This window comes from Nesoenas mayeri (genome assembly GCF_963082525.1).
Source record: "Nesoenas mayeri genome assembly, chromosome: 20".
NCBI classification, from domain to species: Eukaryota; Metazoa; Chordata; class Aves; order Columbiformes; family Columbidae; genus Nesoenas; species Nesoenas mayeri.
The window spans coordinates 4,812,978-4,840,537 of record NC_137569.1 but is presented as its reverse complement, the minus strand read 5'-3'; the positions used below and the strand labels follow the sequence as shown (position 1 = coordinate 4,840,537).

Genomic DNA, 27,560 nt, shown 5'->3' with positions numbered 1-27,560 from the left:
TCAGCGGATGACGGCCGCTAAGACCATCATGAAAACCAGGAGCGATGCCCTGAGCCCCGGGCAGCCGGCTGCCTGCTGGACCCCACTGGGGGGGCGGATGGGTGTCCGCCGGGTACACTTACCCTTACGTTTAGGGGAGAGTGTTGGCATCACCCCAAAACTGAATTTGTGCTGATAATCAGGCACATAGTCTGGAACCTCCTGCCCGTTTTTCCGTGGCCCCAAGGACACCGGTTTTGAGGTTCGGTTACGGCTTTTGTGGCTGGTGCAGTTCTTGCCGGGTTTGCGATAGCCCGGCCGGGAGCCGGGGGGGCCGGCGGGCTGGCTGCTGTGCAAACCATTCTCGGCCCCTCTCTCCTTCGCCTTCTCCTTGGAGGAGTGGTGAGGGTGGTGGGTTTTGGAGGCTCCTCTGTCTGATGTGGAAAAAGTATGTGTTTTTATCTGATGGAGGGACTCGGACCCCGAACAGTTCCTAAAGTCTTCTGCTCTTAGCACCTTGAGGTCCTTGCCATGCATCTGCTCGGGGGACTCGCAGATCACACTGGAGCTGGAGCCTCGGAACCTGTGCAGCCATTCCCAGAGTGAACGGGCTTTGCAATCGCAGCTCCATGGGTTCCCGTTCAACCTGAGAAACTCCAGGGCTCCCAGGTGGGCCAGGCAGTCCCCCTGCAGCTCCGAGAGGCTGTTATTGAACAGGAAAAGGGTGGTCAATCTTCGGAGGTCATGAAAAGCCCGTCTGTGAATCCACTGCAGCTGATTTTGATGGATGAGCAGCCGATCCAGGTTTATTAATCCCCTGAACGTGTTCTGATGGAGGCTCCAGAGCTTGTTTCCATGGAGAAAAAGATGGCTGAGGTTAACCAAGTCAACAAAAATATCATCCTGAAGGAACTCAATGTGGTTGTCTTGCAGGTAAAGGTATTGCAGGTTGTGGAGGCCACCGAATATCCCACTGGGGAGGGAGCTCAGCCCGCACTTGTACAGATACAAGGCATGGAGTTTCACCAGCCCTTGGAAAGTGTCTGCAGCCAAAGCCCTTAAGTAGCGGTTGTCCCCCAGGTCCAGCTCTTCCAGGTTGACAAACCCATCGAAGGTGTTGGGGTCAATGAAGGTGATGTTGTTGGAGTAGATCCAGAGGGTGACCATGGAGGGGCTGAAGTGGCCCCGGAGCAGCAAGGTGATCTGGTTGTTCTGGAGGAAGATCCTCTCGCTGTCCTCGGGGATGCCCTCGGGGATGGTGACGAAGTTGTGAGCCTGGCAGCTGACGGTCATGGGGGACGGGTAGCACACGCAGTCAGTGGGGCAGCCCAGGGCGCTGGGCACCTTCAGCCCCAGCAGCACCAGCAGCAGCTCTGCAAACCCCCCTGTGCAGAGAGAGGGGACAACGGCGTCAGCGGGGACAGGTGCACCCCCCACCCACCCATCGCCGGGTGAAAAACACCCCAAATTGACTCAACCCGCCTCTCCACTCGTGAATTACGTGGCTGTGATGGGTGGGCTCATCACCCATGGTAGTTTAAACATGTTGGATGGAGCACCCTCTGCCTCCTCGCCCTGCCTGCAACAGGCAGGCAGTTGTGCTCCCAGCCCCAAACAGGCAGGGTAAATTTTCTCCGGAGAATTTGTGCCGGCAGCGCAGGCAGCAAAGCCCTTTGCCTGCAGGTAGGCAGCGGAGTCTGGGGAAATGCCATTGTGCAAATATGTGAGAGCAAACAGAGGAGATGCAAACCCTCGCAGGTGTCTACCCCTCCTGTAATGCAGCTCTTAAATCACCCGCGCTTACGTATCAGACAGGAAAAGGTACAGAGCTTCAGTAATTCCCAGCAAATCACTTAAAATTCCCCATGTGCAGCACATCTGCACAGCACAACCAGCTCCCCCAAAGGCGCAGCTCCATCCCCACCGTCTCCTTTTACTACAGTTGTCAGACATCACCATCCACCCTGAAAACCAAGCGATTTACAGGAGAAATATCTCGTCAGCAGTTGGTGGAAAAGGCTGAGCTGAAAAACTCCGTTTGGAAGTGGGATGCTTAGACATATTTTTAAATGGATGTCCTGTGGCAAAGCATATTGCATCCTCTAATGCTACAGCATGTGCTGGTGACCAGGGCTTTCTCGCTGCAGAGAAGAAGCGGTGAGCAAGGCAATAATCATCCCCTCCCTCTGCTCAGCTCAACGAGTGCTGCTTTTGCCGCCCCATTCCTGTCTCGCTCCCACTCCTCGCACCAGGCTTGCTTTCAGGCTATTCCTTCTGCGCCGAGTGGCTTTTCAGACTCATTGCACCAGACTTGTCATTTCTCATTCAGCTTTTCCTTCTAGATTTGGCTTTTCCCTCTTACACGCAAAATTTGCTCATGTCTAATGAATTCTGCCTCTGGACTTTACAGGGGAAAAGGAGTAATATCGGAGCAGCGTACAGCTGCCGGTGCCATCCTGCCCACGAGTCCTCGCCTTGCACTCAACTTGTAATAATCTGAAAAACAAGAGTGGAAGTGGAGTTCATCTCTAATTACTCCATGTCATTATCACCAGCTAATCCATGAGCCTGGACCCCTTGGGCTTTTACAGTCCCTCTTTTCAGCGCCTACAGCTGAATACAAGTGGAAGGCAAAAAAAACCCTCACTGTTTTCTTGTTAATTGTGTTTGAAATATAACTCTGTGGTTACCATTGCCTTTTGCCTGGTGTGGAGATCTATTACCATACAGTTAACAGAAGGTGACCCGTCCATCTGGACTCATCCTTTCAACACAAAGTTGTCACATTTTTAGATAAACTGGGTTATTCAGACTCTCCATAAATCACCAGTAAGAGGCAGTCATCTCTGACTGGGCTGTTAATTAAACAAAAAATAGCATTGCAAGCCAAAGTGTTGGACCAAGCCTTGGCTGTGCTGAGAAGGGGGGAACTTCCTCCAGGCGCTGCCCTTCAGGAATTAAACACCGGCTACCAGGAGGGATGTCTCATTCCTGCATGGCTGCCAGAAAGGGGCTGTAAGTCAGGAACGTTTAGTTTGCAACAACTCCTACGGCTGTGTAGGAAAAAAAGGAACGTTCTCCAAGTCACCGCCGTAGCATTTTGGCTTTGCTGTCATGCCTTTGCGATGAGAGAGGGGCTGTGCTGGTGGGAGCATCGTGCCAGCGCTGACTACCGAGAGCTCCCTGCCAAAACTGGAGCCCTCGCTGCAACTCGCCGTGCGAGCTCAGCCTGGGAAACAGCGATATCTTGAGAATACTGTGATTATCTGAGTGCCAGATAACAATGGTGAAGATAAAGCTACATTTGCTGATACATTCTGCTGGGTTTTTTTACTCATGGATGTACTTCGCCAAGGTGGGATGGTTTCACGTTCCCCGTCTTACCTCGGTGACACTGAAGCACAAAGCCTTCTGTAGGTCTTATGTTTATTAGTAAAATCCTGCCAGGCACAAGCACTGTGACGATCTCCCACATGCGGAGTCTGTTATTGCAAATACCAAATCACAAGGGCCTGAATCAATAAACCATCTCCCAGCTATAAGCAGCAGGTTGGAAGATTACATATTGCTTCCAAACAACGGTTTTATGCGCTCTTCCGTGACACGACAGTTGCCAGGCTAACGGGATTACTGACGAGAGGTGGAGCCGGGCAGGGATCTCGGAGCAGACACGATTTCACGTCTAGGGACAGCGATGACAGGCGACTGTTAGCAACGTGTGGCAATGGACGAAGGCAGCTTGGGTCTCTCCCTGGAGCACGGCCAAGGTAGAGGCTCCTGTCGAAAGGGAGCGCGGTGTTTAGCGGCTCCCTGCCTGCAGCGATAACTCGGGAGGTAAAGGTCAGAGGGAACTGAGTCCATCTCTTTAATTAACAGGCATTCGTGAGTTAATAGCTGGAGTTCCCATGGAGAGGGAGACGTGACTCCTGCGGTTGTGGATGGCGGTGGGGATAGGCCGGTGTGCTACTGGTTCTCAGCTTCCCAGGAGTAAGACAGCAGGAAGAAAGGGCAGGGATGTGTCTCTACCTATGTGCTGTGTCTCAGCGGTAAGGAGAAGGGGGATATAGAAGGATGAATACTTAGAAAAAATAACAATTAGGTGGGCAGAACTTGGAGAGAAGAAACCTAGGGACTCCCCAGTGGATGCACTATGGGCACATGGTCTCATCAAGGATGCCTTCCCTCCATGACCGTAAAACCTGCCAATTGCCTAGTGCTGTGAGGAGCTGCTCTTGGGATGCTCTGGGCTTGGTCACCATTTAGATTTGCAAATGAGACCCCTAAGGAACATAGAGGCTGTGGTCGCGGAGCCATGAAGCTTTTGAGCCTGGTGACACCGGCGTTGTGATGACCAGAAGCCAAGTCCCATGGGGATGAGTGGTTGGGTATCGCTGGGCTTCCCAGGCTGGGAAGTGCCATCAGGAGCTTCCCACAAGCTCCCAGCCCAGCTCCCTGAGAGTTAGACCCTACCTAACTGGTTGAACTAGTTATTCCTAACACAGCCCTTTCAGCTTCATCTTGTAAAGGTTGAGAGGCAGATGGAGGGTCACCAGCACGTGTGTCAGGGCTCACTGGGGAGGGAGAGCTTCAAAAGCCGCACAGAAAAATCAGCAGAAACCTGCCGGTGAAGTGAATAAAAACAAAGCCCTGCTGACATGGATAAAAACAGCAAGGGGGTGTTTATCTCCTGGCTTTCTCCCACCGATGCGCTGTGTCACCCCGGCTGCTGCTTGCAGTGTCCTTCTGCTGCCTCCTGCTTTGGATTGAGGTTTCAGTGATTGGAATGAATTCGTCCAACTGTCCAAACCATTTCCCATGTAGCATCTCTCTAATTGGGCATTAATTAGGCATCAGTTAATGAATGCTTGAAATAATTTATCTTTGGATACGTCCAGTTTGCAGTCTTACTTTTAACAGCATTAGACTCATTATTAGATTAACATCATTATAAATGTTCTCCATTACCTGCTTGTTTCCATTGTCTTAGCCTTATTACTGAGAGTGAAAATCACTCCTCCCGCATGCATTATTGATGAGTAAGGACTTTCTATATGTAGCACGGGATTAATTGTTATACAGCGTAATGCATTTAGCGTGAAGCCTCAATTTGAGCAAGAGCTGAAAGCGGCCAGAAGAATGCAGACGCCCGGAGCCAGCGCGATCGGCCAGACACAGCACATCTCTCCAGCCCAAACCAGGTTCCTCCTGAGCCAATGCCAGCACAGGAAGGTTTTTTTTGTTTAAAAAAAAAGCTAGTTTGATACTCAGGATAAGGGAGGGGGAGGTTTGAAGGGTTAGAATAGTTCTTTGCCACCACAGCAGGGACGCTGGCCCCATGGCACCAGAGAGCAGGGTGCACCTGTGCCAGCAGTCTTCTTGCATTTTAAGGTTTTTAAGGCCTTGGTTTATTTAGGAAGATGTAATGCTACTTATTTTCATTACGGGTCTCAGGCTCAAGGGGAAAAAAAGAATCACTTAGGACAAGGATAGATGCTTCATGCCCAATGGGGATGAACCTGCAGTGTCCCCTAAAAGCATCCCCCGCCGTGAGCCCTCGCCACCCCCTGCCTGTTCCCTCTTTGCGAGCTGCTTTTCTCAGATGGAAGCTTTCAGCCCTCCACCCAGACAAGCTTATACGGGTCATGGCCCATCTAATTCTCCATCCGGCAGGATCTGGTCTGGAGGATGGAGCGAGTTGCTCCTCTTTCAAATCTCCCCTAAACCACCATCTGCTTTGGAAGACTCATCTTAGCTCATGTCTACATGGAACTTGACTGCCTACTTACTGTGGCCATTACCGGTGCTGCTCAAGCTGTTAGATTTATAAGCTCTTTAGAGCAAAGCCCTCGACTTCTGGCTGCTGATTTATGTATCTTTACTGCCATAAAACACTATGTATAGCTACTACATAATATAAATAATAATACTTAACCAGAGCGAGCTACAAGTGGGGACAAAGCATCTGGCTTCTGCTTGCAGCTGGTGTTATCAAAAAGGCAGCAGCCTACTCATCACTCACCCGCATCTGAGGCCAAATTCACACCTGGTGTAACAGCACCACGTCACTGCCAACGAGCTCCGGGGAGAGATTTTCCTGCCCTGTGCACACCCTGGATCTACCAAAAGATGCTTCCAGATCCACCCTGAGTGAACAGGGGCACAAAGAGACAACTATGACCCCCAGGGGAAAATAAACTTTTAAACTTGGGAACTAACTCAGGATGGGACATTCTCACGGCCACAGAGCCTCTCTAGGGAGAAAAAGAAGCCTCAAATGTTCACAATTTCATCTGCCAAGTGAAGGACGATGACAGGCAAGGCCAGAGCAGCGATGGCAACTGGGCACGAGCCACGATTGAAGCTTCCGATCTGGGATGGTTCGACAAAGCGGTGTCAGACCCACGCTTAGTACCTGCGGGGGTTTTTTCCCCCCTTTTTTTTTTAGTTTTGCAACACAGAGGATAAAACAAACAAGCCCATCCTGACTGTCACAGAGACGAAATTCCCCAGCGAGCAGCAGCTTGTTGTCAGCCTCTCCGCAAAGCCCTGTCGGTGCAGCCCCGTGGTCCTGCAGCGCTCGGCAGCAGCAGCATCCTCGGTGGGTTTGCTCCCCGCAGCATCGGCTGCAGACACGGCGCAGGGCTTTGCTTTCCGCATGAGCTGCCTTTCAGCCCTAGAGTGGCAACCACCCATCCACCTTCATCATTACTCTTTTTTTTTCTTTGCGAACGGTGTCATAAATAACTGACAGATCCCAGCTGTTTGGAGTTATGGTTTCTGATGGAGTGACAGCTGCTCCCAATCCCCCAGTCATCACCCCGGCAGTTCTGGAACATTTCAGCAACATAAAAATCATTGGAGATAATTTCGGTTTTGCATAATTTGGTTAGGCAAGCTGTGATTTAATGGCAATTATGACCTCCGAGGCAGAAGATGAGCTTGGAGGCTACCGGCTTCACACAACTTTAGCTCAGGGTGCAGCGTCAGGGATGTTCCAGGGAGAAGGTACTACAAGAAAAAAACCCTTCCCCACCAGCTGGAAATTGCCTTTCTTCCCTGGCAATAGGAAGGGCTGTTCCCAGAGGAAGACACATACAAGGAAATTGGAAAGAAATATACCTCAGGAAAGCTTTGGGAAGAGGCTGGTGCCAAAAGATGCCTCAGGAGGGACCTTTTAAAGAAAAGCCAGGAAAAGACTTTAGCCTGGGGAGTATAAACCTGCCTGGGTCACCAGAATCTCATGTGTTAACTGAGATGTTGGGGCTACCCAACATTTAAAGCAAATTCTCCGCATGCAACCGAGACATGAGAGGCAGCAGCACCGGGAATGGGCCGTGCCTTTTGCAGGCACTGCCCATTGTCCTCCCCTCTTACGGGGTTTCTCCTGTTCTGGGCTGCGTTGTCTCCTCTCCAGATGCTTCTCTGCCACCCCAAAGCCCCCTGGTTTGCATTTTTCCAGTGGGGTCCGATGAGGCAAACCCTTGGTCAGGTAAGGATGGAGAACCATGCTCAGGAGCTCTGAGGATATCATGGTGCTTCTGGCTGGGGGCTTCCAGAGGAGCAAAATGTCGCTTAACAGCAGAAGTGGCTTTTGTCTGGAGCTGAGAAGGTCCAGTTTCCCTTCCCTCCATCACTGCTCTCACTCAGCCTGGAGTTCGCAGTGAGCTAAAACTCAGGGCAGGGACCTGGGATCAGCAGCACCCCAAAATCCAGTCCTTTAGGACACTGCAGGTTCATTTTACATTTGCTGACCTGGTATCTGGAGCTATTCACCTTCTTCCACCAAAGTCAAGGCCAAGGTCACCTGGAAGTTTCTGGATGGTGGTCATTAACTCCTATTGCAGTTTGAAACCAGACCATAAATTTCATAGTGTAATAATGTAAAAATCAATAACTCTGTTTGAAACAATAGCTTTGTCTTCCATTTCAGCCGGCTCTGATATCTCCCCACGGACCACGTCCCTCTGAATCACACAAATAAAGAGAGAGGAGCGATGGGTGGTGGGGTGGCTGCTCTCCTGCCAGGTGCCCGGCCCCTCTGTCGTTACAGATTCAATTAGTTAATTTATTCCTCTCTCACAGTTAAACTCAAGGATGATTTAAAAGAGGGGGAGGAAAAAAGAAGCCTTTTATGCTCAGTCTCTTTGACATCCTGTCCAATGCAGCATCCCTGAGGCTTTCCATGCCAGGGATGCCCATCACCTGCTGCCCATCACCAAAACCCAAAACAATCCTGGGAAGACGGCAGCACCAAATCACACAAGCATTAAAAAAAACAGAGTCCGTTCTTTTCCAGCTCTGGCTTTTAGGCCGAAGGAGGTCTGGCTTCCTTTGCTTGCTTGTTTTCCGTTGTTTGCTGTAGCACCGACTCGAAAATATACATCGAGAGGCAGGATTGTCTTTCACATGTTGGTGGATGTGTGATCCTCAAAAACAAATTAGCACCGATTCACTTCTATATAGAGTGCAGCCATCAGGGAATCACTCCTGAATTCACAGCGAAGGAAAGTAATAATGCTTCCAGCACGCTAATCCTCTCCAAGAGCAGCCCCTGAACTCTCTCCCGGTGCTGGAGGCACCACTGGAAATTACAACTGTACTGAAAAAAATGATAAATAAATATAGAAATTGGCAGGGTTTGTGCTGGTCCAGAGGATTTGTACCCTAATGTGGAACTCCCTGTTTAATTAGCACTCCTCTCTGTGTCTGCACCTCCTCATCCCGCTGCTCCAGCTAACAGAAAGAGGGGGATAAAAGAAAGGAGGGCAACAGTGGAAGTGGCTGTGGGATTGGAAACACAGCTATAGAAACTTGTTTAATGTAAATGTTTGTTTCAGGACTAACATATGCAGAAACAGAGTGTGGAGTGTGTTTTCCCTGTGTGATCTGCTCTGTTTAACCCTGGTTTGCAGAACCCCTTCCACGGCCGCGATGCCCTGGGAGTGCAGCTGCAGGCGGATGCTGCCAGACCTACAGCTGCAGGCACGGGGCACAAACCTGGTACCCAGCATCTGGGAGAAGGTCATTTAAATCAGAGCCTGGTCTGATAGAAGTTTCAGTTGGAGGAGACCTACAATGATCATCTGGTCCAGCTGCCAGACCACTTCAGGGCTGACCAAAAGTTGAATCATGTCATTTAGGGCATTTTGCCCAAATGCCTCTTAAAGAGGGACAGGTTTAGGGCATCTAGGAAGCCTGTTCCAGTGTTTGACCACACTCTCAGTAAAAAATTGCTTCCTAATGTCCAGTTTAAACCTCCCCTTGCACAGCTTTGAACCATTCCACATGTCCTGTCCCTGGATACCAGGGAGAAGAGCTCATCTTCTTTACTTGACTCTCCTTTCCCTGCTGCTGGAGGGTTTATTGTGCCCCTGTGTCTCGTCTCATCCCATCACACATGATGGACCAGCATCTCAAAAGCCACTGGGCCCTTCCCAGAGGAGAGACAATGACAGAGAGAAATGGCACATCTCTCTTTACACACGGATGAGTTGAATCCTTGGGTCCTGCCATGGCTGGAGGTGTCGATGGGCACCAGAATGCTCCTACTCCTCCAGGAGACGACAGTGTGGCCCAAGACACCCTGAGCATGGTGTGCAGGGATATCACAGGATTTCAGGCACGGCCAGGGGCTTCACCAGCTCTTGGCACTGCTGTCCTGACCCCCAGCAGGCACTGGGCATCCTCTGCTGGTCCCCAGGACATGGTGGTGGGACACACCTGCAAAGCCAGGACAGGAATTGGCAAAGGACAGAGACGTCTTGAGGTCCTTGAGAAGGGACTAATAATTCCAATTTCCCCCGAGGAGAGAGAAATACAGGAGGATGACTTGAGCTTAGTGGATTGTCTGAGGCGTCTCAGGGGATCATCAGATACTTCCACTCCCTTTTTGTCCTGAGGTGACAAGTTTTTCCTTCCCATTCACAGAAATGCAAAGTAGTTCATTCACAGCAGTAATAAGGACGGTGTCCTTTGTAAAACAGCCCGGCAAGCGAGGTGCTTTACAGCAAAACAATTGCAGATGAAATGACAAAACGCACCCAAGATGAGCACCAGCCAGATTGGTATCAAATGCTGAACAAGCTCATGTGTAGGGAAAGCAGATTCACCAGCTCAATTCCCTGCCAGCGGCTGGCTCGGACCTACAGAGTTTCTTTAGGATCAGAAATACAGCCAGAAGAGAGCAAAAGTGAGATGGAAGAGCAAAGTGACAGCTGCCTGGGCTCCCAGTGCACACTTGGCTGCCCTGCCATCCAGCCCACGTCTGCAGGAGATGCAAAAACTGGGATTTCTCATCAGAAAATCAGGGATGCACTGGATGGACCTTCCCCTGGATGGAGCAGGGAAGGAATGGTGGCCTGAAACAGGAAGGTAAAGGGCCCTTCTGCTGTGTTTTTGTGCTGGCATAGCTAACAGGGAGAGCATCAGCTCTACGAACGTGTAATCCCGCTGAGGTCCCGACCCCAGCGGTGTCCTGTGCCACTGAGATCCACAAGCCAATTACACACTGTGCCGCGCGGGCTTCCTTTCATCCCCTTTCAGTCTTTCTGCATTTCAGAGTGACTGGATGTCCTTGTGTTTGGTGGAGAAGAGGGCAAATTGGAGCCTGTCATGTATCTTCTTCCCCATTCAGGCACATCGTTCTGCCTGCAGCAGGGGGGAAGGAGACTGACGGGCGGGCATCAAAGCCACCAGCTCTGTCACATTTTCTTCCCATTAAAAAAAAAAAAACAAAAAAAAACCCCAAAAAAGCGATAGCACCAGCTGGAGCCCAGCCCACAGCCTTGCATCTTTCTCCTGCACCCAAAATGAGCAGCAGCACCTTTCCCCAGGCCCTCAGTCTCCTCTCAGGGTGGACGCATGATGCTACAAGCCCTCCAAGTGAACATCCCCATGGGTCGGCAGCCAAGCGAGCATCACAGACACCAGCAAAACCCCTGATCCTGGTGGAGACGAGTGTGAGCACGCTGGGTCAGGAGTGCGGCTGCCTTTCAGAGACCTCTCCTGTGCTTTGCACTGAACTTTTTACCAGCTCGAGAAAAGCACAGCGATAAAAGCTGAGCGGTGTGAAGAGCTGCGCTCCATCACCCGCCCCGCGCCTCGCACAGGGTTTGTTAGGAGGTTTAATGAGCCGTTGGGGAGATGCCACGTCCCCGGTTAGATGTCGGGCATCGTTACGCTCCCACACGGCTCTCAGGGTGCAGAGGGATGTGGGAGAGCTCTAGGATGGAGGGACTTTGCCAAGCCCCTGAATCTGTACAGTTGGACGGCTGGAGCGGTGGGGAGCTGGGAATTAATGTGCAAGCGATGAATGCAGTTGGGGCACGACACTTTGCTAATATCCTGCTTTGTCTAGCCCTAAAGCCAGCATTTCATCCCAAAATATCCCCCCGTGCAACCCCCCCCGGGAGCAGACTTCATGGAGATGCTGCACATGCCCCAGCACCACACAAGTGCCTGCATTAAAAGCTTAATAAAAATATCTTGTTAACGGGATGCGTTGCCATCACCGGTGGCTTGCGAGCTCGCTGCCGATCTCTGCACTTTGAACGCAGCAAGGCCAAGTAATTACGGGATGGGGGCTGCAAGGTCTCGACAGTCTAATTTCTATTAATTATAGCCTGCATGCAATCCAGTCACAGCAGAAAGGGGAGATGGGCTGTGATGGTAAATCGCTGCGGGGGCTGGGAAGGGAATGGGAGATGCTGAAAGATGCTAGGAAGTGGTACCTGCTCTGCACCTGGGGTGGGCTGGGGGGCAGGGAAGGGGATGTGGCCCCCGTCCCCAAACCAGGTCTATTATTAAGGTCGTTTAACTGATGGGGAAGGATAATGATGGGTTTTGTGACTGGAGGGCCCAGAAGAGTATTCAGGATCGAAGCGGGGTGTGGGAATTGAGGTGATGCTCACAGTGGCTGTGACCTGCAACCACACAGCGAGGCTGAAGGGCAGTGTATGGGCAGGGAGGTGCTGTCTGAGCAGCCAAAACCCCCTAAATGTGGAGGGGGGTGAGAAGGAGACCAGTTCTGCCTTTCTGCTGGTTCCAGCCATTTGCTACTGCTTTAGGAGCCAATTACAAACTCCAAGCCAATGTCCCTGCTTTCCCCATGACTGGCAGAGCTCCCATTCAGTGCTGGGATGCACAGGCTGGACCTCACAGCCTCAAAATTTCCAGTAGGAATACAAACTGCTGCAGAGAAATGCTCTGAGATGAAGAGAAGCAGGGAACAGCCAAGCAGTGAGAGCATCCGACCTGGCTGTACTGGGGAAGGGCTGGGGGATGCATGGGGGCATTGACACCCATTTTTTGGAGATGCTGAGTCAGCAGAAGCCAGAGGCTGCAGGATGGCCACAGGGTTCCTTCCCACTGGCTCACAGAGTGCAGAAAGGATTTGCTTTGGGCGCTGCCTTCAAAAGCAATCCTGCTCCCTGCGTGGTGAACAAGCATCCTTTCCTCCCCCTCCCAGTTTGCCAGTATCCTTCTGGGACTGGGCAGGCCGTGCAAACTGGTCTGTGGGAACTGGACACAGCCTGTGGGAACATAGCACTGCTCACTGATGCTCAGCCAGGCTGTTCCTAAAATACACAACCCGTTCCCAAAGGAGCATCTCTGATGGATGATGGATGGCTCAGCTCCTGCCAAAGGCACTGGGGGGATGTGGGGGGTCAGATCCTCTCCCCCCGGCCCTGCTGCCCTTCCCAGTGCTGTCAGGGGCTGCAGCCACATCGGTGCGAGGGTCCCAGTGCCAGGGTGCTGGTATCAGGGTCTCGGCCACAGGCACATGGTCCCGACTCGGCAGCAGCCGAAATGGCCAGACTGGCTGCTGCGGGGAGATATTTATGGCGAGAAGCAACAGGCCTGGCTGTATGGAGCGACGGGGATGTTTTATCCTTAGCCTCCTCACGTCGTGTTGCTTAAATGCATGTTTTGCAAAGTTAAAACAAATCGCAAACAGCAGAAATAGGTTTTGTTGTTGGGATTTTTTTAGGAGGAAAAGAGAAAAAGGAAGATCTTGGCAGAAGGATAAAGGAAGGCAACTGAAATGCTCATTAAAACTGAGGGGCTCCATTTCCCTGTCCAAGTGGCCACATTTTCTCCGGAGGCTCCCAGATGCTTTGAAATGCCTTGTCAGACAAAGCCTTTCATCCTACCTGATTCTGGCTAAATTCATGGACCCAGACATTTTTGCTGGAAACAGGAAAGAGGGAGCAAGTCCGTTCTGACTTTTCACTTCCCATCTGATCGCTGTTGATACAATTTATTCCTATGACAGCATCTGCTGCTTTCATGGGTTTTTTCATTCTGAAGTACAACTCGTCTTTGTTAGTTCCATTTTCGGGCCTTTCATCATTTGAGTCACAACATAAAAGGCATTTAAACACTCTTGCTTGGAAACCAGGCTGGGGGAGAGGGCGGGAGCGGGGAGATGCCACGTGTCCCCAGCCCCAGCCCTCCTCCGGCACAGGATGGGGTGTGCTGGGGTGCTGTGGCCCCACCATGCTCCACCCATGCCTCCCAACGATGCTGGTGGTGATGGGGCATCATGTTTCCATTTGACACTGATGCTGTGAAGTTCAGATGTGGTTTTTAGGTGTGACTTCACATAGAGCCCCACATCCCACATCTCTGCTGGGGCAGCATCCACCACCCGCCTGAGCTTTGCCCTCCTTGCCACCGGCGTTCCCAGGGGTCCAGTCCCCTCCTCATCAGACAAATCTCTCATTAAACAACTAATTGCCTTTTGCTGCTTTGGTTGCAGCCCGGGCTGTGATGTACAGGGGGTCTCTGCCACCTCTCGCTGCCACCCAAACCCCCTCTGAGCTCGCTGGGGCTTCTCGTCGCTACCGGTGCCAGCAGATTCCACTCTGCCCAGTGTCTGATGACCTACTGGAGGCACCGGGGAGTTCACAGCTCCCCACAGAGACCCAGCAGAGTCTAATAATAGCACCGTGGTGTCGCACCAGCAGAGAGCTGGAACAGCAGCGTCTGGCAGGGAGAGGCCACCGCTGGCTGCCTGCGCTCCTGCCTGCTCGGCTGGAAGAGAAGAGATTCCTGGGAACCCCCACCCTGCGCAGCCCCGCTCCCCCTGCAGCCCCCGCCGTGGCTGACAGCGACTCTCACGCTACAAGGATTCCCGGCCAAAAGCATTGTGGCTCACGCCGATCCCCAAAACCCTCCCCACGCAAAATCAGACGGCACTGGGCTCTGCCTCTGTGCCAGGATTCAGCAGAGAAGCCGGCGGGGCCACTGGGTGGGCAGCACCCACCCCACTGTGCTCCCACCTTGGTGCTGGTGCGAGCATCCTTGGGGTACAGCGGCCTGTCCCCCTCCCACTTTAATTCCCCTGACATATTTTTCATTCCTGTAAGTGCCAAGCTCCTGCCAGCCTCCAGGAGACTTCCTTCGGGGGCACTTAAAAGAAACCCCCACCAAATTTTCTTGTGCTGTTGCTCTCCCGGCAAGGGCACAGAACAGCCCCCATGTGCTGCAAGTGATGTCGGCACCAGAGCATCCTTGAGCAACATCCCCCATCCCATCCAGCATCTCTTGCCCTTCCCTGGATCCCATCCTGCAGGCTCCTGGCAGACTCGCCGCCCTTGTTCCCCCACTCCCAGGAAAGCGAGCGCAGCTGCAAACCGCACTGCCGCTTATTGGAATAACCTTTCAGGTTTCATTTAGCGCCACTCACTTCCCACCCCACCTTCCCACCGTCAGCACTTTGCTAATTGCAACTTTTAACTCGTTGTGCCCGCAAAGCTTGAGAGCAGCTACTGCCGTAAGGACACGGGGTCCCTCTGCTCCCCCCTCCAACAAACAAAGGGCCAACCTAATGAAGGGTTGTGCAGGCGAACACCACATCAACCGCAGCACATAGAGTCCTGTTCCTGTTCCCAGCTCACCCCACTTTGGGAAAAGAGCAATGTATCCCAGCAGACCAAAAATCCCGGGCGAGATCCCGGCTGTCGCCTGGGAGCGTAAATCAGCGCATGGCTGGGCGGGGAGGAGGTGAAAGATCCCGACGGCGATCTGAGCGCGCTGTCTGCCTGAGACTTATTAAATTATGGCTCTCAAGTTCACCATCTGAGCCCGGCGCAGCGGAGACCGTGGCTGGGAGGGAGGCGGGTTACAGCCCCCTAATTCAATCAAGGGACAGAGGCGATGGCACAGGAGCTGCGGGAGAAGAGCCGTCACTGTCGATATGGAGAGACTGAGGCTTCGGTAGCCTTCCCGGACGGCTCTGCCCCCCGGACACTCCCAACCCCACAGCTTCCTGCACAAAGACAAAACAGGCCAAGAAACGAGTGTTCCAGGAGAGCCAGAGGTGTTTTTTACATAAGTCTGAGAAGCAGGGAAGGAGAAACATGAAGTGTCATTTCCCAACTAACACCATGAACTGTGAGCGTGACTAAAACTTGGGGAGGGTTTGCATCATGGGGACACACGTTTCTGTGCTGCCCAGGGGTTCAGGTACCGCAGTGATGTGCGGGGCATCGGCACTTCGACAGCTATGCAGGGACATGAGGACAGAGGGACGCAATCGGGTGAGAGAGAGAGAGAGGAGGGAGCTGGGAAGGTGGATGCTTTCCCTGAAAGCATTTACAAGGTCAATGATTAAAAGTGGAGCAGAGTGAGGATTTGGTTCAGGTAAGGGAGTCAGACCACACCAGGATGTTCAGCAGGAGGAAAGCAAATGCCTGGCCCCCACACCAGCGCTGAATTACCCAGCCGGGGGCTACATGAGCAACCGAGACAAGGTCACGGTCCCACCGGAGCGGTGAGGGCGACGCAGGAGCTCTGGCTGGGCCGGCTGCTGCCTCTGCGGCAGCAAATTCAATTGTGCTGAATAACCGAGTGGAACAAAATCCAGCAAGGCAATAAAACCGCCGAGTGTCTTGTTCACCTGAAGCCGAGTGAGTGTGAACAGTCGGGTTTGTGCAGGCGCTGGCGTGGCCTCTGTGTGTAACCTCACCACTGGGGAGCCCGTCAAGGTGCGTTTTGAGCAGCCTTTTGGGTGCTTTCCATGGGTGACAGGTCACCCTGCTGCCACCAAGGCTCCCAGGGAGAGGAGTGGGACCAGCGGATTTCTGAGCAAGGGAGCTATACCGATTCCTTAAGAAACATGGAGGCAAAATCCAATTGTGCAGCATCCACAGCTGCCATTAACCTGTCTGTGTCCTCCCGTGGATGCCCATTCCTCTCTGCCTGACAGCCAGGCTGCCCAGCACACACTGTCCCAGCCACCCAGGGGTTTTATTTCTGCCTGTGCAGTGGTATAGCCACCACTGAATGGTGCTGCTGGTGTTTCTCCAGTGCTTGGCCCTGCTTCCAAAATGGAAAACCTGCTAAACATCACTTGGGGAGCCACAGCATGGGTTATCAGAGCAGGAGAAATGGCCACTGGCACACGGTGGTGGCTGCAAGAGGAGCTGCCGGAGAAAACTGCAGCTCCTAACCCCAAACCTGAGGCCAGGAAACAAAACGGCATTGGAGGGGTTTTGGGATAGTTGGCATTCAGCTTGTAGCATCGTCTCTGGCCAGCATAGCCGAGCAGAGCGGCACGCTCACAGTGCATGGCAGGGCTTTGGACACTCACTCGATGGCAGCTTTTGCCACCAGTTTCAGACACACGGACGAGTTTGTGTCACAGAGTCACAGAATCATTGCAGTTGGAAGAGACCCTCAAGATCATCGAGTCCAACCATTAACCCAACACTGGCACTAACCCATGTCCCTGAGAACCTCATCTCCATGTCTGTTCAACCCTCCAGGGATGGTGACTCCACCACTGCCCTGGGCAGCCTGTTCCAATGCCCGACAGCCCTTTCTGGGAAGAAACTGCTCCCAATATCCAATCTAAACCTCCCTAGGCACAATTTGAGGCCGTTTCCTCTCATCCTGGACCTTGTTCCTGGGGAGTAGAGCCCGACCCCCCTGGCTCCAAGATCCTTTCAGGCAGTTCAGAGATCAGAAGGTCTCCCCTCAGCTCCTGTTCTCCAGGTTGAACCCCCAGGTCCCTCAGCCGCTCCCATCACACTTGTGCTCCAGCCCCTCACCAGCTCCGTTCCCTTCTCTCAACTCGCTCCAGCACCTCAAGGACTTTCTTGTGAGGGTCAACGTGTGGCCAGGTGGCTGTTAGAGGGGTCTGCGCCACCAGGCATTCAGCCAGAGACCCCATCAGTGCTTGCAGGGGGCAGAGGCAGCATCTGGACCCCCATCCCTCAGCTCCATCTCACCCCAGCCCACAGAGCGGCTGCAAACGAGCTGATTGCGAGAGGAAGGGAGAGGAGAGGTGGGAAGAGGGGAGGAGGCAGAGCCATCCCCACCAACCACCTCGCCTCTCTGCATCCCAGCTCCATTTGCAGATTTATTAAATTGAGAGCCAATTTCGACATCATTTCTTTCAAGCAGCTCCACCTCGCAGGTGTGCGGAATTTGTTTGAGATAAAGAAAACCATTACAGAGAGACAGCAATCTTCAAAGACCACCTCGGAGACCTGACAGAAATAAAAACACTAGCCCGTGCAAATGTGCAATTAAGTTTCAAAATACTTGTGCTCCATGAAAAGCTCCGTCCCTGCAGAGAACAGGCCTTTAAGGCAATTTTCCCAAACCCTATTCAGCATTCATTCAAAAACGCCTTTTAAAAACAACGTGATTTTTTCTTCCCTCCCTGCCTCACTCCTCCTCCCCCTCGCACTTGCTCCATTGCTCCCAGGTGGGACCCAGACAGCTCCAGTGGGAACACGGTCCCTTCCCCTTTGGTGGGGGACGTGGGGTCCCATCTGTGTCGGGTACAGCTCCATCCCATCCTCCGGTCATGTCAGATCCACAAACCAGGAATTTTTAGAGACGGGTTTGTTATTCAGGGAGAACCAAACATCGGCCCGGCTCTACCTGGGGATGGTTTGCTGGCCATTCCCAACTGCTGGAGCTTTGCATTCCTTATTCATGGGTCACTCTGTACTCGGTGATTAATTAAAAATGCGTAATTAACCTGTGGAACGCAGTGCCACAAGGTATCGGGCAGGCCAAGAGCTTAGCGGGATTGGGGGGAGGATTATATGTTTAAATGGATAATGAGAACATCTGCTGGTACATTAGCAGGGATCAAGAAGAATTAGGAAGAAGAGCCCGGCTCATCGCTGCTGTGGGGTGCGGGGGGGCACCCTCAGGGGTGGCTTGAGGGGGGCACCACTGGCCTGGCCCCCAACTACAGCAGAGATGCCAACACTGCTATGCATGCTTGGGAAGTGAAATTTTGGGGCTGAGCAGGTCACTCAACAGGTCCCCGCACCAGCAGCAACTTGCCAGAGCTCACAACCCAACAGCCGCCTCTTGTTCCCAGAGGCCAGTGGGATGCCGGGGGCTGACCCCTGAGGACACCCCAATTAATTCAGCCATAACGTCATTAAAACCCCAGGAGAGCATCAACCCGCTGCAGCACCTCCTGCAAACACCACCCGCTTGCACGCAAGGCTTTGCGGTGAGCTCTGAAGTTAAAGCATGCAACCACAACACCAAGGAATGAGCAGGAGGCTCAAGCCCAAGCCTCGGCCAAGCTGGACATGCAGTGTAGTCCAGCTCCAGGGTACATGGCCCACACAAGGGACAGTTGCTGGAGGTTTCCAGACACCACATGGCTGAGGCTGGCATGGACCCTTCTGCCTGTTGCAGCATCCTCCATCCACCCCGGGCTCCACAGGCATCTCTTACCATCCCCGCTCGTGTGGGTGGCACAGACCACTTGCTTTGCTTCATTTTGTTCCTCCCAGTCCTAGAAGTTTTCTTAGAAAAGCCTGGCAGAGAAGCCAGCAACTACAGAGCCAACTCCGGGCTGATGGCAGGATTATTAAATCCCCATCCGCAATCCTCTCTAGGTTCAAGCAGCTGCTCTTTCGCATCGTAAATCTGCCGCTCCATCATTAGCGCTAACTTATGGTTGTGCAAGGCCTGGGAATCATGACGTGTCAGGATGCAGACGCACTTGAGGACTCTCAGCAAAGTCCCTGAGACCTGGGGGGATCCCCAGCCCTTCACCCCACGGCACGGCCAGGGTGATGCCAGGTCCCTGACATGGCTCTGGCTCTGCAGCAGCTCAGGGCAAGGAGGGAAACATCCCCTGCCTGGGGGAGATGCTGGAGCCCAGGGGATGCTCAGCCTTCCCAGTGGGACCCCAGATGCTCCCACTGTCCCTTCGTAGCATTTTGAAGGTGACACCATGGACACAGCACCAGATGGGGCGACCGGTGGCATTTTGGGTGCCATGGCCCCCCCTGGCCTCGCTGCCCGTCGCCCCGGACGTGGTGGCTGCAGCACATCGTGCTCAGCTTGCCGAGCGCGGAAGGGACCTGCTGGGCCAGGGTTAATCTCGTTGTCACACTTTCCCTCCTTCTTGCTGGCTCGGCGCGCTTTGACCCGCTGTGAAATTGTGGCCAACAGCACTGAATATTTTAAGAGCAGCAATGCAGTCATGGCCGCGCGGCGGAGCAGCAAGGCAGGCCGGGAGCTGGGCTGGGCCCTCGCCTCCCCCCTACCACCGCCAACCCATTAGCACAGTTCAGGGAAACCTAAAAAATTCAAAAGACACTGAAATATGCAGCATTTTGCTCTCTCTGGAAATGACGCGCTTGGCTTCCCAGATGCTCCCGAGTAGGAGGTTGTAAATAAGCGGCTTTGTGGCACGTGGGATGTTGCCAATGGGGCTGTAGGTGGCTGCAGACTGACACCCCGGTCCCTGTCCTGGCCCTCAATGGGGACACATCCATGCTTAGGCTGGGGACCACTCTGTGCCTGCCAGGCATCGGTGCCCATCCTCACTAGTGTGGTGAGGAGGTATCGGCCACTAAAAGACCTTCATCCCTCCATCCTCAGCCTCTGCCAGCTGCTCTCTGTCGCCTTGTCCCTGGAACAGCCCCTCACCGCTTCCCTCGGCCGAGCAGCCGGCTGGGACGCGGGTGCCGCAGGACCCGATGCAAACGCCTGTCCTCAGCACTTCTGCTATCTGGGACACAGCAGAGCAGCAGCAGCAAGGAATTAAAAAAAAGAAAGAAAAAAAAGCAGCCTTATTTGCATAAACTTCCCAAAAAGAGGAGCCCGAGCCCGAGCCTGGAGAGCCAGGGCAGCGGCAAGAACCAGCCGGGAACCAGCAGAGCTGATAGTGAGTACGAGAAGGAATAGGGGAGCATTGCCTGGACAAGGACACACTTTGCCACACGGTCCCTGCATGTCCCCAAAGTGCTGCCCTGGGACTCAACACCCCACCCAGGAGTGACATTGGGACATTTTTTGCATTCAGGTCTTAAGAGGGCAGATTAATCGCCGTGTGCTGGATCTGTCACGCGCAGGGATATATATTCTTCTCAGAATTTACAAGTAGTTCTATCTGAGAAATAAACAACCAGAGATAAAAATTACATTGTCACCGTGCAGGTGTGATCGATGGAAGAGACAAGCCCTCAGAGGTGCCACCGGCAAAACCCGCTCAGGGAGCACTGGCCCCCGAGGCGGCCGGGAGATGCTGAAAAGACCTGGGAAAAGGTGGTGGGATGCACTTCACTGACCCCAGCCCTTCGTGTCCCTGTCCCAAAGGTTGGGGAAGGTGGGGTTGGCCACCTAGGCCATTTCCAAGCAAGGGAAGATGCCAAACACAATGCTGGTGATGGGCGACCATGAGGAGCAGCCGCAAAGCGGCTGTGGGAAGGACGCCCTGGGCAGAGCACTCAGCAGTGGAAGGGGCTGCAGCCTCAGGGTCAGCTCCTGTAAAACCCTCTCGGGTCCCATCTTAAGCCCCCAACCCTCCACTCGGGCGTAATTCCAAGGTCAGAAGCAGAGCCGGGCAGGCGGCCACCCACAGCCCCCGGGGAGCAAAGTGCAAGGAGGATCCATGCAGTATACACCAGGCCCCTTTTTAGTTTGATTTCTCCTTCATCTTTCTCAGCTTCATGCGGCTGCATCAGCTTTGGCCTGGCTTGTCATGGAGCACATCACTCACTCGGGTCACTGCCGCTCCCTGGGGAGGGACAGACATCAGCTCCTTCATAGCTTAAATCTGAAGTTGCACTGGAAGTGGTCAAAAAGCTCTGTGTGGATCCTCTGCCCATCCTTTAGCATCCTGAGGAGCCAGGACCTGGCTCAACCTGCCAGGATGGAGATCCCAAAATCAGCTCAGGCAGCCCAGCAGCCGGTCCCACAACTGCCTTCGGTCTATTAATAAACTCGTAGCAGCTGGTGGAGCCTCCGCCAAGCCGGTCCTTGGGATTTATCCACATTGCTCTGCCTTATCAGCCATGGTTTTCACAAGCACTTAAATTCAGGAGGAAAAGGAAAAAGTGAAATCAGATAGAAATGCAGGTCTGTTTGCTGTTTTCTCCAATGAAATGGTTCTGGGTAAACAGCAGACGCCTTTGATGAAATCCCAGCAGGCTTAAACAATAAAGCTGGTTACAAACTCAATCTGGCGCAGATATCAGATCTGAAATTGTTTCAAAAAAAACATGTCAACATTTTCTAATGCTGCTGCAAAAACTTCCTCGGCACCTTGCCACCAACCTGTGCCTGTGACGCAGGACCCGCGCCGCTGTCCCGGCTGCCACCGCTGTCACCGCTGTGCTTCCTGCGGCGAGCCCTGTCCCGGTCCTTCTGCACCCCCCACCTGCCCGGAGAACCCCGAGCTGCAGGAAGACGCTCAGCAGCACCTTGCAGACATGAGATGGTCCCCAAGCTGCCATGGAAGGAGCTTCCCCACTCCATGGGTGGGTGCACCAGGTTGTTTTCCTGCTATAAATCCAGTTGCTGTCCCCAGGTGCAGCCTGGCCAGGGCTTTGCGGTGCTGGAGGTCTGGCAAGGTTGGAGAAGGAGCATCAGGCAGGGCAGCCATTCCTCTCATCCCATGCTGGGGATAGCATTCAGCCTCAGGTTCATACCAGGTGCCACCAAGGACAATTGACTTTTCCACAGAAAAACAATTTGCAAAGCGCTCATGGTGGCAGAGAAGCGCAGCCAGATGCTCCTCTGGAGTTTTGCCTCCAGTGTGTCACCTCTGCGTCCCGCTGGGAAAACACAGAATCACAGAATGTTCTGAGCTGGAAGAGACCCACAAGAATCATCCGGTCCAAAACTCACTGAGGGCGTCGTCCAAATGCTTCTTGAGTATCGTCAGGGCTGCAGGATGAGGTCATGCGGTGCTGCGAGGGTCCACCCGATGGGATGCCTGGCCAAGGGCACGGCTCAGCCCCCCTCCTAAACCCACAGCACAGGCTGGAGGACACAATGGGGGCTTGTCCAGTGGAGGTCAGCTGTGTCAGGGCAACAGGTAGTTCAGCAGCTTCCGTTAATGAATGCTCCTCTGTCTGTGTTGGCGTCAGAGCAACAGGGACCATCCAAACTCAGAGCACACGTGGAGTCAAATTTGGAGGAGGCAGGTCCCACTTTGGCATCACGCGGGTGAGCTTGCCAGCCCCTCAGCACCAGTGCTTTCCAAACGGTGTCAGAGTCTGGGGTCTCCATCAGTGCCCAGGGTCTTTGGGGGACACCAGAGGACGCAGGTCCCCCATGGGGAGCAAAGCGTGGGGACAAGAGGCGGCGGGTCTGGTCACACCATGAGCAGGGACAGCATCTTGGCACTGGGTAGGAAAACAGCACCAGCTCTGGGGGTGTCTGGGAACCCACCCTGGGCTCTGCACCCCCATCCATGAGGGAGATGTTCCCCAAGTGCAGGGACAGACACTGGCTTTCCGCATCAGACCCAGCCTTTTGCACGCCACATCCCGACCCCAGCCCGGAGCTGATGCCTGACAGATCTTGTGTCCTGTGTGGCAGCAGAACAAGGGACGGCGACAGCTGCGCTGGAGCAGCAGAGCCCTCATCCCTCCCGGGAGCCTGAGAGGACAAAGGGGATGCAGGACAGGAAAAGCAGGGCAGGGGAAGGAGGAGGAGGGCAGGCAGCCCTGGGAGATGTGGGGGGCTGAACCCCAGCTCCAGGGCAGCATGGGGTGGGGGGGATGTGGTGGAGCTGCCCCCCCTGCAGAGGTTGCCTTGGCCATCGATCCTCGCTGCACTCAGGCTCATTAGGGCCGGGGAGCTGCTGCGAGAGGCTGGTGGAGGAGACAGACGGGGGGAGCGCTCGCCGTGGCTCCCTAGATCGTATTAAATATTTACTTTGTTTTGTTTTGTTTTTTCCCAGCTATATTGATCAGAGATGGAGTGCGGGGGGGGCAGTCGGATGCCAGGAGGGAAGAGCAGAGGCAACGACTGAGCTGCAAAACAGGGATTGACCCTGCCAGGGTGCTCCCAAAAGCTGCACCCACTCCCCCTGTGAGCAGCCAGTGCTGTCCCCCCCACCACAGAGCTGCTCCCCCCAGAGCCATTGATGTGCCCCTGGGGTTGGGATCAGCATCGCCAGCACAGGGGCGCTGCAGCGGGGCAGCTCCTCATCCCCATCCCATGTCAGCCCCATCTCAAGGGATGCAGGACCAGGGGATGCCCAATGCAACAGCACCTGGCGGCAGGGGGTGTCCCCACTCCGGGGGCTGGGAGGCGCCCCCATGGCCAGGCTGGGCCCCGGGAGTGGCCACGCAGCCAGCGCTGTTTCTATTTTGAGAGGAGCTCTACTGGAAAAGGAACAAAAGCTGAGGGAAGCTATAAATAGCCACCTCCTTCACACCAGCGCCTCCTTCGCCCCAGCATCCCGCGGCCAGGGGGTCCTACTGCATGTCCCACACTCAGCCCTGCCCTCAACCTCCCCACTCATTTTCAGGCCAACATCCCCATCCAAAAACCAGAGGGAATAAAGCGCTGGGGAATATGTGCTGCCGGAGCAGAACTGGCTCTGCACAGCGGTTTGCCAAGTTGCCCGGCAGCCCTGCCCGGCTGCAGCCTGGCTCCCGGGGGATTTGCTGCTGCCCTGCCAGGTTTTGCACCCAAAAACACCCCATGGGACCAGATTCAGCCTCCTGGGGATGCTCCTCACCCCAGCCCAGCCCTCCCTGGCCCTGGCTGCGGCTGGCAGGGAGCAGGAAGAGCTGAGTGGCTCGGGCAGACCTACTTTCAAGGCTTTAATCCTTTTTGCTTAAAGGATCTTTTTTTTTTTTTTACCCTCTCTTTTTTTTTTCCCCTTTTTTTTCCTTTTTTTTTTTCCTTTCCACACGGCAAGGATGGGGTCTGATCAGAGGAGAGACGCAGGGAGCTGACAAGCTGCGGAGTACGGAGAGAAAGGAGAAAGAAATACATATTTATTACCCTCAATTATTAAAAAATAGATAGCAGCAGATCTTAGGCCCTGGCAGAGGCACTGCAGAGCCATTTGTCTGAGGACTATTTTGTTTTTAAAATTCCATTGAAATTATAATACACCGGCCTTGTTAGCACAAACACCCCGGCACATCCCTACTGAGGAGGGATCGTCCTGGCCCCTCTCCCGGATCTAGGGTGCTACCCGGGGGGTGGCTGCATCCATCACCCCATTGGATGCTGAATTTGCAGGCAGATAGGAGGCAGGGAGGGCTCCTGGTGGGGCTGGCAGTCTTTTCCCCCCCTCTGCTTTCACACTGGGGGATCAGAGGGGCTCTGCCCCATGCAAGTGTATCCCCATGCCCAGATGCTCACTGATGCCCAGCTGGGCGAAGGTCCTGTGGACAAGAGCTCGCTCGGGCCACCCCAATCTCAACACAGGGCCAAAAAGCGCTGGGATATTCTCCATGCATGAGGATGAGGGTTGAACCCCTCACATGACAGCATGGGGGTCCTGTGGCCACAGGGTTTCCCACAGCAAACCAGTGCAAAGGCTGGTGCAAACACAGCTGGAAAAAAAAAAAGGAAGCGGTTCCCAAGTGCGGCACTCGGCACTGGCGGAGCCGCTGGCACCTCCCCTCCGCTTGCAGGGCTGCCTCCGTGAGAAGCCGTGGCCGCCAAATTCCCTCCTGCCGCCACTCCCCGGTAAACAACACCCGCAGCCTCCCCGTGTGATGGTGATACGGGGACTTGCAGTGCACCTGGAGCACTTCCAAAGCCCTCCGCCTCTGGTGGCCCGTTCTCCCCATGGCCGGGCACCATTGGGATGCGCTGGACCACCACAGCCCCCTAGCCTGCCATGCCATCCCCTCTCCAGGGCCAAAACTCACTGCCGTCCCATCTTGCCAGCCACAAGCCAGAGAGAGACGCAGCTCCAAGTGCAACCAGCTTTCAACACTGGGCATCACTGGGGTGGTCACAGCACTACCAGGCCAGGCAGGAGTACCACAAAAAGCTGCTTGCCAAAGCTGGGCTGGCTCCGAGCCGCTGTGCCAGCGTCGCCGAGAAGCAAGCAGCCGGTGGGCACATGTGCTGTTAAAGAAGAAAAGGAGCTTTCTACACCAAATGGAGCATTTTCTTCTTAATAACACCCCAATCCTAATCTGCACAAAGAAGATTGCCCCCTGCATCTCCCCATCCTGCATCTGCCGCTTGCTGCTGCCCACACCGACCACATGGGCAGCGCTGTGGCTGCCGGATCGGCACATGGCGTGTGCCAAACCATGCCCTGTCCTCAGTGAAATGGGCAGGAGAAAGACCAGCCACAGGCGATGCCCAGCGCTGGGCGCAGGCGCTTCCTCCATCAGCGCCGAGCCCCATCAGCGCCGAGCCTCCATCCTTTGTCATCAGTAAAAATAATATTCCTAAAAGTGTCCCCCTTGATTGCCGGGCAGCAGGCGCAGGGCTGTGGGTTTCCATGGCGATACCGTTCTGCAGGGATGGTACAGGGGATCGGCTCTTCTCAGTTTGAGAGTTGGGACGTAGTGCCAGCATCCAGAGAGGGGACAGCACCAGGGGTGCTGCTGGTGAAGGGACCTGGGGCTGAGCCGGATCATTCCTTGGGCTCAGGCAGCGTCATCCAAAATAGTAGGGAAGAAGCACCCTCACCAGAGAGGACAAGGATGTTCCTGCTTCCCAGTAGTGCCCTGCACCCTCTGCCCGCATTGACACATGAAACCCCAGCTCCTCCTCACTGACCCCCACCAGCGTCCCGCTTGCTGCCAGCCCCACAGGTCTGCCCCACAGCTCTGCTCCACTTGTTGCCTCCACTCTTAAATCACCAGCCTCCTTCAGTGGATGCTGGGTCAGGGCAGCACCTCACGCGTCCCAACCCGCTGGGAACCCAAACAACAGCCACCATTGCCCGGACAGCAGCACCTCGCCTGCCTGCTGCTGCCCGCTGCTCCACCAAAGTGCTTTTAAAGACATAATCTGCTGTTAATAACCAGTTTATACGAAATGCAGCTAAGCCCTGGGATTGCACTTTGCAAACAAAACCCAAGTTTTCTGCTGTTTGGGGGCAGCTGGAGCAGCTCCCCGGGCCAGGGATGGGGGGTAGTGTCCCCCTGGGGTGCCCCAATGTGGGGCAGCATGGGACGGGCTGCTTCCCCCAGGGATGTGGGGCTGAAGCAGCCGTGTCCAGGGTCACTCCTCTCCAAGGGGAGGATTTGCCTCCGTGCTGTTCCAGGGCTGTCTGGTGTCACCATGGAGAGCTGGGAACACCCCAATGGACCCCCCTGGCGACACCTTGATGAGGGGTGGCCCTGGCCACACCTGGCCAAAGCCATGTCCCTCCAGACTCCTGTGTTTCCCTGCCTGGTTTTTGCTTCCAAATTAGGTTTTGACTTTTGCTGCCAAAAAACAGCAGCTGTATTCAGCAGCCTGAGTCCCTGCCCAGCCCCAGGGCCACAACATTCCACCCGTGGCCTCAACGTCCCACCCGTGGCCTCATCCTGCAAACCACGGGGACCCACTGCCCATGGCTCTGGCCAATGCTGCCGGCTCCAGCACCTCCAGGCGCCTGCAGGAAAGGTGGGTGTGAAATCACACCGGAAAAAATGCATATTTTTACGTCTCCCCAGCAGGTTCACTGGTGTTTTTAGGGCAGAGCTTCGAGGCCACCTGGAGTGTCACCCACAGCCTTTGGGCACCCAGATGGGACCGTGGGGCATCGGGTGCAGCACTTTCGGCAAAAGGTGGGAATAACATTCAGCCGAGCGTGGCCACAGCTCTGACCCTGCCAGGCTCCATCAGTGCGGATCACTGAGCAGCGACGGCTCCTTCACATCCTGGCTCCGGCTCCAAGTCCAGGCAAGTCTCGCCTGCCCAAACCCCCCTCGTTCCTCCCCAGCACCACCGCATGGACAGCCTGGGCCACATCCTGACCATCCCCTCCTTAGCCACCCCCTTGTTTCACCGGGCACAGAGAGCTGTGGCTTCCTCTCAGCTCTTTAGGAAATTAAACTTTTATAAGCAGAAAGGTTTCTAGGCTCTCAGCTCCCCAGTGCAGGAACCGCAGCCCGGCCTGTGCCTGCACCCTGGCCACCGGCTGCTGCCCTGCAGGGAGGGACAGGGGCTGGATGCCCCGTCGATGGGCTGAGTGCTGGCGGGGACAGGGATGTGGCTGCCCGTGACCTTGGTGTCATCCTTGACCTGGAAATCTCCTTCTCCTGCGTCGCCAGTGTTGCGCTCCTGCCCACGGCCACCTCCGGCAAGGTGCACAGCGCAGCGCTGGCCCCATCATCACCAACACCCAGGCTGGAGCTGCACCCCACGCTGTCATCCACCGCCAT

General features: G+C 54.4%; 1 protein-coding gene across 1 annotated transcript; it reads right to left on the bottom strand.

Moving 5' to 3' along the window:
- On the bottom strand, nt 1–27,560 carry RTN4RL1 (reticulon 4 receptor like 1; the record flags this gene model as incomplete). Its single annotated transcript, XM_080356842.1, has 3 exons — nt 1–1,364; nt 26,742–26,788; nt 27,403–27,560. The coding sequence occupies 3 exons, from the start codon at nt 27,558–27,560 to the stop codon at nt 1–3; spliced, it is 1,569 nt and encodes a 522-aa protein (XP_080212968.1).